At 39.8% G+C, this 13,352-nt stretch overlaps 1 protein-coding gene across 4 annotated transcripts in view; it reads left to right on the top strand.

Moving 5' to 3' along the window:
• The window catches only part of Fas1 (fasciclin 1 Fas1 domain-containing), a 279,676-nt gene that overhangs the window by 258,171 nt on the left and 8,153 nt on the right, over window positions 1-13,352 (top strand). For 2 of the 4 annotated variants that reach the window (XM_083102769.1, XM_083102766.1), the window contains 5 exons: window positions 190-219; window positions 8,549-8,763; window positions 10,640-10,802; window positions 11,028-11,169; window positions 11,553-11,594. In XM_083102769.1, the coding sequence (XP_082958895.1) occupies window positions 190-219; window positions 8,549-8,763; window positions 10,640-10,802; window positions 11,028-11,169; window positions 11,553-11,594 (592 nt within the window). The remainder of the gene's footprint in view (window positions 1-189; window positions 220-8,548; window positions 8,764-10,639; window positions 10,803-11,027; window positions 11,170-11,552; window positions 11,595-13,352) is intronic. The other 2 variants (XM_083102767.1, XM_083102768.1) reach the window with 2 other exon arrangements.

Below are 13,352 nucleotides of genomic sequence, written 5' to 3'. Positions count from 1 at the left end.
ATTCATTTAATATTTTGCAATTTCGTTTGAAGATCTTAACGAGAAATAATTGATATTGTGCTTCTCTTACATTGAAGAGAATTTTTCTCCGTGCATTTTTGCTGAAAACGCTGTATCAGCAATCATTCACGTGAATACATGTTATTACATTGATTAATTCAATGTTTTTCTCTTTGTTTATTTTCAAAGCCACCATTGAGTGGGAAGTCAACCCTTGGGGTAATTATAGATTCACCCTACTTTCTCAATTTTGCGCAAATTGTTTTGCAAATTCTCTCCTCTGTCCACATCCATTTGCACTGTCTGCTTTCATGCGTTTTCCGATGTTGAGCGCATTACGAGCGCAAAACGAATGCGAGTTAACATTTCCAACACTAACACGCCGCACCAGGCATTCGGCAATCGATAGCGTCAATAAATCTCGTCCCGCCAATAGCTTTAGTAATCGAACGACCAAAGAGATTTCTATTCTTGCCGCGATACACGATATACGAGGTGATCGAAAAGTCACGTATTAAAATTTTACAGACGGAATTTGATGTTTGAGAGTACGAATCATTTTATCTTGCAAGGTCGTACATCCTCGAAATTTTCTATTCTTCGGAGTATTTCGGAGAGAACGAATTATAAGTATACGCGGATATTGCAATTGATATCCAACGTGGCTGATTTTTCTGTCACCCCGTAGATCGAGAATCGCACGACTCGAATAAAATTGCGGAAAGGTTCGACAGCCTGGCGGAATGGATTTCTGCCGTTTCGTCGGCAACACGATGTAACGATAATTGCGTATTTTTGCGAGGAGCTGCGGAGTTTTCTTCGCGACCGAGAGGGTGACGAGGACGAACGAAAGTGATCTCACCTGGGCGCGGGCGATAAGAAAACTCGGCTTCCTCGGATTAAGTGGATTGGAAGATAAAAAGTTTCGCGGGATGGAATAGGAGACGCGCCTGAACGTCATAACAACGCGCCGAGGCTGTTCTGCTCTTAAACTTTGCTCAAAGTCGATCGGCATCGCCGGTTCGTTTTCGCACTTTTCGAGACTCATTATCATCCAATCAGCATGGTGGAACTTTTCGTCGGAATAACAAAAAACTTCCGGCAATTTTCCGCCGCGGTTCTTTCCTTTGTCCTCCTCCCCTTCGTTTATTTTTACAGTCCTTGTTCGGAGGATGAAATTGCAAACGTCATAAACTCTCTTTATTCTCGATTTTAATATATGTATATATTTGTGTGTATTCCCGGCGCGCGCGACCAAGCGCATCGTTAATTAATTTTCTCGCAAGTCGGTGAATTTTTCGACCGGTTGTCGTCGTTCCCCTTACACCGACACTTTACAGATGAGATCGCAGTGTACAATGCCGTTATCCTCTCTATCAATCATACTCGTCATTTTCCACGCGGCCCCGAGAGCGTCTCGTTAACGCACGCGAGAACTCAATTACGACAAGAAACCGGCAAATATCATAATCGCGAAGCGCCGAGAAAATCAACAGAGTGACGGCGTAATCGCTCACGCGCATCACTTTTCACCGACGCGCGCGATTTATTATATTAATCTTGCCGTTATTAATGCCATATTACGATGATCGCTATTAATAATGGCGAAATATCCGTCAAATACGCGATACGCAAGCGAAGAGGAGGCACCCACGCACGTGGCACGCGCTTTCCGCGATACGCAATAATTTTTGAAGCGCGCGAGAAAAAGAAAGGCGTCGCAATAATTGTGTAAAATCGATAAATTTCTTCCTGAAATGCTCTTGAAATGAATTTGAGTTTATTGGCTTTGCAACAATGTTTGCACAGATTTGCCCGTGTGTTATCTATACGCACTCGTCGAATTTATAGGGTGCCGCCGATACGACACGTCTCGCAAATCCGCGGTGAAAAATCATACCCGGCCGATTGCACCTCGTGGGATCGCGAAAAAACAAGGGATGAAACAAAAGTAGGGAGAGATTTCGGGACGAATCGCGTCACGCAAATGCTCGGTCGAAAAATACGCCGACGTGGCATGGAAATTCTGACGCGTTATTTCGATTGCAATTTTCAAACAAACGAACGTAATACCGGGTATATTAATCCGGATATATTAATCGGATATATTGATCCGCGCCGCTAATACTATACTCATACTATATTAATACTATAAAAGATATGATATATATAGCAATACTATAAAAGAGGAGAGGCAGCTCTGATTGAATTAGAAGCAGCTTTTAATTTTTTCTTTGAAAATCGAAATTTTTCTGAAAAAGATTATCTCAGATTTAATTAAAGAAATTATTATATGAAAAGTAATTAAATATAAATATAATAATAAATATAATAATTAAATTTTACGAAGTTTTCGGTATATTTTACAAAAATATTATAATTAATATTATATAAAACGTTTCGTATAAAAATTACTTAAAAATATAATAATTTCATTTTTATTATATTTCTTCTCACAAAAAAGAATGAGCCAAGACTAAAAAATAGAATCATCGAGTAATAAAATCTCTTTATTTTGCGGAATGTGGAAACTGCCTAATATCCTACGTGAAAACTCGCAAAGTGAAAGAAATGTAAAGCAACAACGCGTTCCGCGCATCCTGCGATGTTCGCTTTCTCACCAACACGGGATACATCCTACATGTCTTTGCGATTGTCTGCGATATCCATAGCCAGTTGCACTTCCAATATAATATGTATTATTTCGAAACTCTCGCGTGCGCAAAACGCCGCGCTTTTCGCGGTTAAGTTTCCGGAACTTGCATCCAGGTGGTCGTGAGAATTTGATTTCAAACTGCACGAACTTTATGACGGCCAAGAAGATATCCTTTTTCAGGAAGGAAATGTTTCTCGATCGATCGCTCGGTCTCGGCAATTTAATTCGTTTCTCGATTCCCCTGCTTAAGATAACAATGAATATTAACGAGTCGCATTCGCGAATCGCATGAATCAACGGGACAAGGTTCGCAATACGTATCTCGCGAAGAAATATTTGCAAAATAAGGACAAACATTCTTCGTAATTTTGCGATGGATTTTTTCTAATAAAAAAATGAATAAAATAAAACAGTTAAATTTGTTAAAATTAAATTTATTATTAATTTGTGTTAAAATCAAAGACGGAATCACGAATTTTTTTTCCAGAAATACGCACAAGTTCGCAATCATTGAATCGATCGTAGCGAATTTACGGGTATTGAATCCTCATTGAATGATTGTGCAAAAAAAGTGTTTTCAGTGCGATAACATTAATTTCAAGCAGATTCGCGGGAAAGCAACGCGTTAATTTGCAAGCTCGATGATGGTGAAGAGAAAAAAAAGTTAAAGAGAAAAAAAGAGAGAGAGAAATATCATCGATTCGCGCATTCCGTAAAATTAATGATTACAACCACATAACGATGAGACTATGTAAATCTACCGTGTTATCTAGCGCAACAGCTACAACTCGTCGGTATCTCGTCGTAACGTCGACCTACATTGAGCCACGATGAACGCAATTACGCGAAATCTCCGATACAGCTAATTACACTTCAATATCCATCGAGCCGCTTCAATCATTCAGCGTCGATATGGGATGTTGGCTTTAATTACTCCGTCCGCTCTTTAATAAATTAACATTCGATCACAGTATAAATAAACATTCGGCCGGACGTATAAAAGCAAGGAGAGAACGATAGTGGTTGTAAAGTCGGTGCGACCTCTCCAATCATACATACGATTCACCGCGATACGAACTGCCACATCAGGACAATCGACAAGTTGTAGACGTGTGTACTTTTTTCGCCAAATCCGTTATCAAATTCGTCGGAGAAAAATGAGAAGCGACGAGACGATTCGATTTAACATCATCGCGACGCCAGCATGGCACGAGCAGATCGCGATAGGTCGAGGCGACGTTATCAATTAATTTACGAATGGATTATCATAAAAGCGCTACGAACAGGTGCGCTAATACCAATTCGCTAATTGCTGGTAGTTACGGCGATTCGATCGGCAATATCGGCCGTTATTTACTGCGCGCACGCTGCACGAACGTGCGCGAACCAATATTGACTCTGCTTGCGCTTCATGCAGTATGTAGCGGTGTATATATTAATCACAGTAAACAAAGGGTAAATCGCCCTTAATCGGAAACAACGTAGTTTCTGCGCGGCGTGACATTTTCGCATGGCTGCCGCCGCGTGACCGATCGTTGATTAGGATGTTTCAGACCCTTCGTCTGTGTGTTGTATTATGCCAATTCTGCCGACGAATCCGCTTTCCGCCAGTTGTTCGAGCTAAACGATTTGAGTCCAAATAACAATGATAAAATACAGACTGATTTAGAAAATCTCTCATGCTAATATAAAGATAATAATTTCGGATTAACTGATTAACATTTTGATGTTTTTGATGTTCCAAGTAAATAGAGATTAAATAGAGGCTTTGATCTTTACTTTATGTCTATAAAAGAGTATTTGAGATTATAAAATAAATATATTTAAAAGTACATTTACTTGATAATCATGAAAGAGAGAGAGAGAGAGTAAAAATAAACTTATAAAATAAATATATGTATATTTTTTAATAATGTTTCTGCAATGAAATAGAAATATTATATAAATAAACAAAATTTTAATTCTACATTTTACGCGAAAATTATCATACAATTTTCGTAGAATTCTTCACGTATTCTTCATTGTATTTCGTCCATTTTATATGGTCGTAATAAAAACTTGTCACAATAGTTGTCTGCCTTTTTTGAAGATGCCAGATTTCGCACAATGTTAGCAAGTTGCAAGAGCATCGAGGTCTACCGCACGTCGCGAAACGCGTTCCTAAGCTACCTTATTAATCTCTCATGGCAGCCGCTTTTGCCGCGCTAGAAATAAAGAATATATAATTTTTTTCTTCACTCGCAACAAGACCAATTTGCATTAAGCTGCGCGCGCGTCGGGGTCGAAAGAAAAAATAATTAATAACCCCTGTCCGAGGATATGATAAGCAAACAACCCCTCGTGAAAAAAAACATGCCGTGCATCAACTCACGCACACGGCACGATGCGTTTCGCGCGCCAGACATATGCACGTTTCTTTTTGTGTACCTGTTCCTTTTTTTTATCCAGTCTGATTTGCATTAAGCACCGCACGCACCAGTGCGCTCGCGTGCACTAATTTATCGTCGAGATATGTTTTACACCGCTTTCATGCTTTATGACCCCGCGCCTCCCACGCGTGCGCGTCTCGGAAGAGCGACTCTCTCGCGTACGCTGATGAAATGATAAAGCGCTCCCGGAAAAGAAGGCATCGCGACGTAAAATTCAATTTTAGTCGCGATCATCCCGCGAAACTGCTCTCCTCTTTGTATTTTAGGCATGCGTTACTTAAAGTGTCGAGTTCTGAGAATATCTCTCGCCTTGCGTAATTTCGTTTGGAATATTGATTTAAGATTCAAATTCAATCCGGGATGTAATTCGAGTATTGATTAAAGAATCGCTAAAGACTGACTTCTCTGGATCTACACTTTTTTTTACATTTTTCTGTCTTTTATCCTTTAATCTTCAGATTTATGAACGTCCAACTCTGAAAATTCTTGATTTAATTTCATATTTAACTTGTACGATCGCGAAATATTTTATTAATTAAATCGCAGTCTCTTTGATAAATTTAATTTAACTCAATGACTTTCCAACTCTTCTGGTTATTAATGAAATACACGTACAAATTTTATGCGAATTTCTGAGTGAATCCAAAAAGATAGATAAATCAATTTCAATCTCTTTCTCGTCTCGCGCGTTTGCTTTTCTTTTCTGTTTCAGTAGCGTGATTTATTCTGTTACGACTCGTATTCGTAATTAATTTATTCAACATCGTTCCCTGTGCAAATAAAAGTCCTGACGGCGATGTGACTTTACGCGCGGCTAATTGATAACTGCGAGTTTTGAAAAGTCGGCTATGGATAGGAAATTAATTGCATAGACATATCAGAAGTAATGAGTGCTTATCAAAAAAGTAATCGTAAAATGTTTGAAAATCCCTACCTTATTAAATTAAAAGCGTTCCACTTTAAGCCACGTTCCACTGTAAGCAGTTTAAAACTATAAATCAGTAAAAATAAAATATTTTATTTATTCGTGGCATTTATTTTTGTTAAAACAACGAGAAAAACAGATTCCATTATATATGTATTCAACAGAATCAAAATAGATTAATAGAATTTCTAGTCGGAATAATATTAAATATTTATTTTGATGATACCTCTATTGAGATTTATCTTTGTAAAAATTTTAAAATTTTCAATCCATTAATCTAAAGATGCAGGAATAATAATAAATAAGAACTCATTACAAAACTGAAGACTTTTCTAAATTTTTTACTCTCTGAGAAGCTACTCCGAATCTCGGCTTTACATTTCATTTTAAAGCAAAATCGACGCCAAATAGCTCCGAAAATATACTCCTGATATCTTTTTTGAGACATCGCGTACACATTTTCCCAGCCTCTCGGCTGGGAGAATCCCGGGATAAACGTCAAGAAAGTAACCGGAAGTGGCTCTGAGTGCACACCGGGAAATTCATGAGAGCTGGATCAGCCGGAAAAGGGATCGTTGCCTCTTGGCGCTCTCTATGCCGAGTTTTCCGTCCCGACATCGACGACGGAGCGAATGAGGAGAGAAAGAGAGACGGGACGGGGTGACGGATGGAGAGCGCCGATTTGCAATCCGGACGATATTTGCAAGTTAAAAGCTCGCACTGCCGGGAACGACTACGTACGCCGCATCGTCTGGATAATCCGGCGGATCGAAGGGATTCGTTTCACTCCGCTATCGCGCCCTGACATGGCTGTCTCTCGAGATCAAATTTCGCGTCCGTCGATAAGAAAGCGGATCGCGCACTCGAAAGCGCGTCCCGGATCCGCGATTACGCGATTTTCTTCCGAAAATTATCGCCACTGATGACTTCCCTTTGATGTCCTCATAATCGCGAAGTAATTGACACGCTATTGTTAGGGACGGAAGCTTTCATTTTTCTTTTTTCTTAAAGATGATAATGTAGAGCGATGATTTAGGATTCTCAAGTCTAGTCTTGATATTGTCTTGTATCGAAATTTAAAATAAGATTAAGACAAGATTTTTAATTAGTTATCAAGATAATACTAAAACTAAGATTATCAATATTATTTAAAAAAAACTAAAGTGTATATTTGTAAATTAAATGAGAAAAATTTACATACATTATATTATACGAACTTTAAAAATTTTATTTAATAAATAAAAATGTTAGCAGAATTAAAAAGCAAATTTAAAAAGAACAAATTTAATATAATGAACAAAATAATAAATTTTATATAAACATTTAGCTTCACAAAACTTCGCATACAACACCTGTATGCTGTTTTCTGATCGTGTGAGTTTGCATTCTGCTCTTTCATAAAGACAAAGAATATATATTATATTTTGTGAAGCAAACAAGTGATACAATTGATACAAATAATAATAATTGTCTTAAATTATATTAAAAAGATGATGTTGAATATTATTTTAAGCAATTTTAATATTAGGTAAAAAATGTTAATAAAATCGAGACAAAACAATAGAAAAGAAAAACTTTTTGCTGCCAAAATTCACTCAAAACTATTGTAAGATAAAATTTAAATTTTTCAATACCAATACAATATTTTTACAAATATTATCTTGAGTTTTGTGCAATTTTACGATGACTCGATTTTGATCCTCTGTAATAACTATGCCGAATTATTTTATTGAGGTAACGATTAGAATATCAGAAACGCAATTTGTATCTTAACAACAGATTGAAGTATGACTAGTCGAATTTTTTCGCAGACTTTAGGTCGTGAAATTGATATATTTATTGGCGTATGTTCAATAGCGAACATGCACAATCGTAACTCTGTGGAAAACTTATATCTAACTGCCTCACGAAACTTTGCTTCTTCGTTCCACTCTTGTGCATGTATATATATATATATATATATATATATATATATATATATATGTGCGGAAAATTTTCGAGCACGGAAACGCAAAGAACTTTTAATTCTCCGCCTTCTTTCCGACTTCAAATATGTATGCGCGATCCCTCCTGTATTTGTGCACGAAATGTCAATTCTCCGAAGGTGAAAGGTTTCGAGGTTTCTCTCGCTCGCTTGATTCTTTGCATAGTTTCCAAATTTCGAGAAAATTATACCAAGTATAACATTTTCCTGCAAATTATATACGTTATCGAAATTATAAATTAATATCTCGAACAGACTATATTGGCACATTTTAATAGATAACCAGTCAATGAATTCGAAGATTATGCTTTCGAATACCTTCGAAGAATCGATCTTGTTTATTGAAGCTCTTAGCATCTTCTCTGTGCGTTCTTCTTATTCAAAAGCTCGTTTCTTCGCATCCTCTCCCTTGTCTTATGGCTGCATCGCGTGGCAGCTTCAACGTATAATGTAATCCTTTCAAAGCAGTGCACGTGACCCCGGCAGTTGACGCGAGTCACGCGTCGCCACGTTGCGAGCATTCCGTTACAGAGCTTCCGCACGAATTCTTGCAGGTACAGACCGCTGCCGACAGGAAGAAGCTCTACTTCAACGTCGTGGAAGGCCCGAGGGGAAACCAGACCGTCACCGTGGAAGGCGGCGGTGTGAACGCTACCATTATTACCGCCAACATCGCAGCCACCAACGGGATTATTCACATAATCGACAGGTTACTCGGGGTTCCCTACACCACCGTACTCGACAAACTCAAGACCGACCCGACGCTCAAGTAAGTCTCTCTCCTCCTCTTCTTCATCTTTATTCATCTTTATGCTAAGCGACTCGGATCATCGACTCTCGTCTTATGAAAGCTCTCGAACATCGAAGCGTTAGTTGCATTAAATGAAAGAAGAAGGCTGAAGAAATATCTATCGTATGCATTTTGATATCTGAAATTAAATTTTAATTTTATTTATAAATGACACTCTCTCTCTCTCTCTCTCTCTTTCTCATTAAAGTCTTTAATTTTATTTTACATTCTAGTAACATGAATAAAAATGATATAAATCGTTACACTTTGGTTTCTAAAATTTCCCCTTTGTTTTGTACTCTCTTCTCTCGTAGGAGAATAAAATATGTAGATTTATCTGATTTTTACTCTCACAACGAAATGATATGATTGGACGATTCATCTTCTTACGAGAATAGTATTTCTATCTTTCGCGAGTGTCTCTATCATCGATAATTAGGACAATGTTCATTCTTAAGTATCTACTTGTACGAGCTCTCGCTTATAGATATGATCTTCACCACCATTGCTACCACGTCTTATCCATTCCTGAAAGAAAATCTTATCGTCACGCGTGACCCCGGCAAACCTTTCTTTCCTGTGCACGATTCATCCACCCCGCCCTCTTCGCCCTCTTCTCGTTCGAATTTAATTAAAATAACGCAACAAATCCTCATTCCAATTACCGCGAACCCATCGGCTCGACAGTATCGTCGACGTAAAAACTATAATCGTGAAGAGTCTTACGCCCGGAATTGCATAGTTGCGCAGGGTTGGACCTATTAAATTCGTAACCTGGCCTTCCGTTCCTGCCTGCCGTGCTCCGATATTGCCTCCTTGTCCAATTTAACGGTCGGCACTCGAAGCGCCACGCAAAAAGCAAATAAACTCACTCGGCGAGATTACCGACCTGGAACATATCGGGTTCGTCGCACTCTCCACTGCATCCAGATCTATCCCGTTTAACTCCAGCATCCTGTCGTCCTAGAATTCAGAGGATCGACTCTACTAGATGATCGAGAGAATTCGAGATCCAACAGGAAGCCGAATATTCAGGGATCTCCCGGTGGCGCCAGGAAACGATTAGTTCAAGGAGTTGAAGCGTTGGCAAGGAATCGATGCTGAAATTTACATTAGGAATCTAAAAAAGATATGAGGATTCCAAAATGTTAGAGAGTCATACAATTTTTACGATTTAAATATTCGCAGACGACAGATCTCTCAAGATTCGCGCGGATCTTGTTTAACGACAGATTTAAGGAGTGCTGATGACCCGAGCACTCTCCGGTTTACAAAGTCCGAGATGCAACAATGAAGAACCGAGATTCTCTCTCCGTGAGGAGATTGTTTATGCACGTTGATCCAAATAGCCGACCAACAATCGTGCCCCGTCATACTGTCGGCAGATTTCCGCGCGAAGAAAGCGTTGTGTGGATTATCTTCTAATTTAAAATTATAATTGATATCCGCGGAAGAGACGATGCATTCTCCGCAGGTAGACGAGAGCGAGGTCGGCGGCTTTACAAAGAGCGAGGCAAGAGAGAAAGAGAGAGAGAGTGACAGAGAAAACGCGAGAGAGATCAAGCACCGGGTAGTAGAGGGCGGATTAATCCCGTAAGAGGCAGCGCGCGAAGGTGAGCCCTCGGAAGCGGATAGAGTAAACATCACGATGTTACCGCGGTCTACTCGCAATCCCCTGCCTCGAAAAAATTTCCCCGGTGCTTATAATCCGCACGATTCAATTAAACCGATTTAAGCAACGCGGATGAGAGGCATTACGATGTTATTTACCGTTTCTAAAATCGTTTCACGATTTTCCTCGAGGTATCAGCGCGAAATTAACCGTCGAAATCGTTTTTTCCTTTGTATTTTTCAGCTCGACATACTTTCTGGGCCAACGACGCAACTTCAACGATCAGCTGAACGATACGACGAAGCGATTCACGTATTTTGCTCCGGTTGACAAAGCCTGGTTTAATGCAGCGACCCAATATCCGTCAGCTGTCAAGAAACTCTTCATGCCCGAATTTAGTTATCATGTGAGTAATCTTCCTAAGTGCACGTCGCATGTAGATCTCATATTCAAATTTGTTCCCATCGAGGCTTTCGTTATTCTTGATATCCATATTTTTGCATTTTTCAAGTCCTTCAATTCATAAATTCTTAAAAACCACGAATACGCGAGGGCAAAAAGAGTCACTTATATTAAAAGGAAAAAATTACACTACTGTATTTAATCATAAAAATGTATGACTCATTTATAGACGAAGCAGATCTTGGAGCGGCATCTCGTAATAGCGGACCAGGCATATACGATGGCGAAGTTGAGAGAGATGAGCAACGACACCATCAAGCTCACGACTAGCAGGGACAATCTAAAGATTCGCGTTAAGGAAAGTGGCGAAAGTGAGTAGTTTCATTTCGTAACGTACACCGTAACCGTACCCTTTTACTTGTGCACAGCATATATACATATCTTATACGTCACCTCAAGGTGTCGGTCGTCTGACGCGTAAATTTTCGTTCGTCTGACGCGCGCGAGATCTTTCGTTCGAGCGTAAACTAGACTAGTGTGTAAATTCGCCAAGTACACATACATTAGGGAAAGTTTCCCCGTCGACGCTCGCGTTCCCCGAGCGACGAAACACCCGCTTAAACGTTAACGCTCTATCGAGATCGACTGTCGCGTCTGCCACGTGATTGTTCTCGTCGTCGCGAAACCGTCGTCGCGTCACATTACCGCCTGTCACCGACACTCTCAAACCTGGTTGCTGTCTGATTACATGTAGATGAGAAGTACGACGAAAACGCAATCCGTCCAGAAACATCCGGTGAGTTGAGTTAAGTGTGTTTAAACGTCGTCGACGACACACGAGCGCTTTCACTTTGTACGAGCAAGCACTTACTGAGTGTGGAGGAGTGCACCCCTCTATTACGCACCGCGTTACACGCTCGCGCGTACATGTTGTGCGTTTTGTCACGCGTATGTATGTGCGCGAGAGGACGAAACTACGTGCGTAACTCACTCCGGCGAAGTTCGCTTTCAATCTTGTCAGATATTTAAGTTTTGCTCTCTTAAACTGAATCAGTGCATATGTCATCGATTCAAGTAACAAGAAAATTTCTCCCAAGATGAGAGATCATTTCACTTGATTTTCACTGAAAACACTCACATTTTAGTCTTTTCTCTTACGTTTCACTGATTATGACAGTAAAATTTCACTGGAAAATCATCTGCTATCATTAACTGATCTTTGTCAATGAGAATTCACCGTTTCCAATATTATATTTATGACTGCAACTACTTTATAGAAATGATGATTTCTTTGATTTCATTTAAGAGAGTGAAATGCGTGAATATTTAAGCACGCGTACCGCGAAATTTCTGGCCATCTTTTGAATCCTTATAATTTTAAATTCTTATATTTTTTATTCTAAATTTGATCATTTAGATAATTTTGTTTCATTAAAAATTTTCAAGGATTATGCTATATAGTGTCTTAAAAAGAATTCTCTCTTAAACAGAAGGAGCCCTAGATCCTTGAATTCCAAACTGCTAAACTCACTAGATCCTGGAATCGTTAGATCCTTGGATGCTGCGACGTTCTGATTCAGCTTACCAGTGATCGTATCGCCAAGTTTATGCTTACGCTGACATACGATTTTCAGTTTTATGCTATGCTTACGTATACGAAAAGGATCTACGAACGGGATCTGACGTGGGAGAGGCGAAGAGGCGTCCTTTGTCGACAAAATTCGAACTTCGCACGGCGCGAGACTGCATAGACCTCGTTCGCACTGAGATTAGCGACAGGCCATGAGCCGTCGATGCTTGGTTTAATTTATTTCGATTTATTATTTTAATTATATTGCATCGTAGTCACTTTGTGCAGACGTTCTTAAACTATGCATCGCGAGCCTCTCATTCGAGAGTCGCCTTTGTTATTTTCGATGTTTCAGAGCATCTACTTGATGATCGGACTCGCTATTAAATAATATAAGTGTGTGCGCGCAATACAATCAACGATCCGCGAAAGCGAGAGGTTTTCACCCCGATTTTCACGACCAATTAAAACGCGGATTCTCGATTCAATAGAACGCGTTCACGCTTGTGGCCGACAATTTTCGTTATAGTCGCAGCTGACACTCGCGGAGGCTTTAATGCGAGGTCAAAAGTCACCGAATCGAGAGAGAGAGAGAGAGAGAGAGAGAAAAGGGGGGAGAGAGAGAGAAAAGACAGCATGAAAGAGAGCGAGGTGGGACGAAACGCGCGCTACGCGAGAAACAAAAGCGTATTAATTGCGGCGAGGGCAACAATACTCATTGTGAACGGTGGAATTAATTACGACGAGGAGTACGCTCATTGTTGCGCGTAAATTAATTGCTACAACAACGGCAATAGGATATCATTACCTTTGTCGCGGGGAGAATGAGGAGAGTCACCCCTCTCGTCGCTTTCGCGATTTCCATGTATTGCGCGCGAGAAAAAGACAACCGCAAACGTGTTCGCGCGACGTGTGAGATAAGAATTTCGCCCTTTCCGCTCGCGAAAATCGCGCAAATGCGACGTCTTAAACGAGGAAAAGAGA

This window comes from Camponotus vicinus, unplaced genomic scaffold, assembly GCF_025532165.1.
Source record: "Camponotus vicinus isolate PSW18456_S1 unplaced genomic scaffold, iyCamVici1.0 SCAF_6, whole genome shotgun sequence".
Lineage (NCBI taxonomy): Eukaryota > Metazoa > Arthropoda > Insecta > Hymenoptera > Formicidae > Camponotus > Camponotus vicinus.
This window is presented reverse-complemented; position numbering and strand designations above follow the sequence as displayed.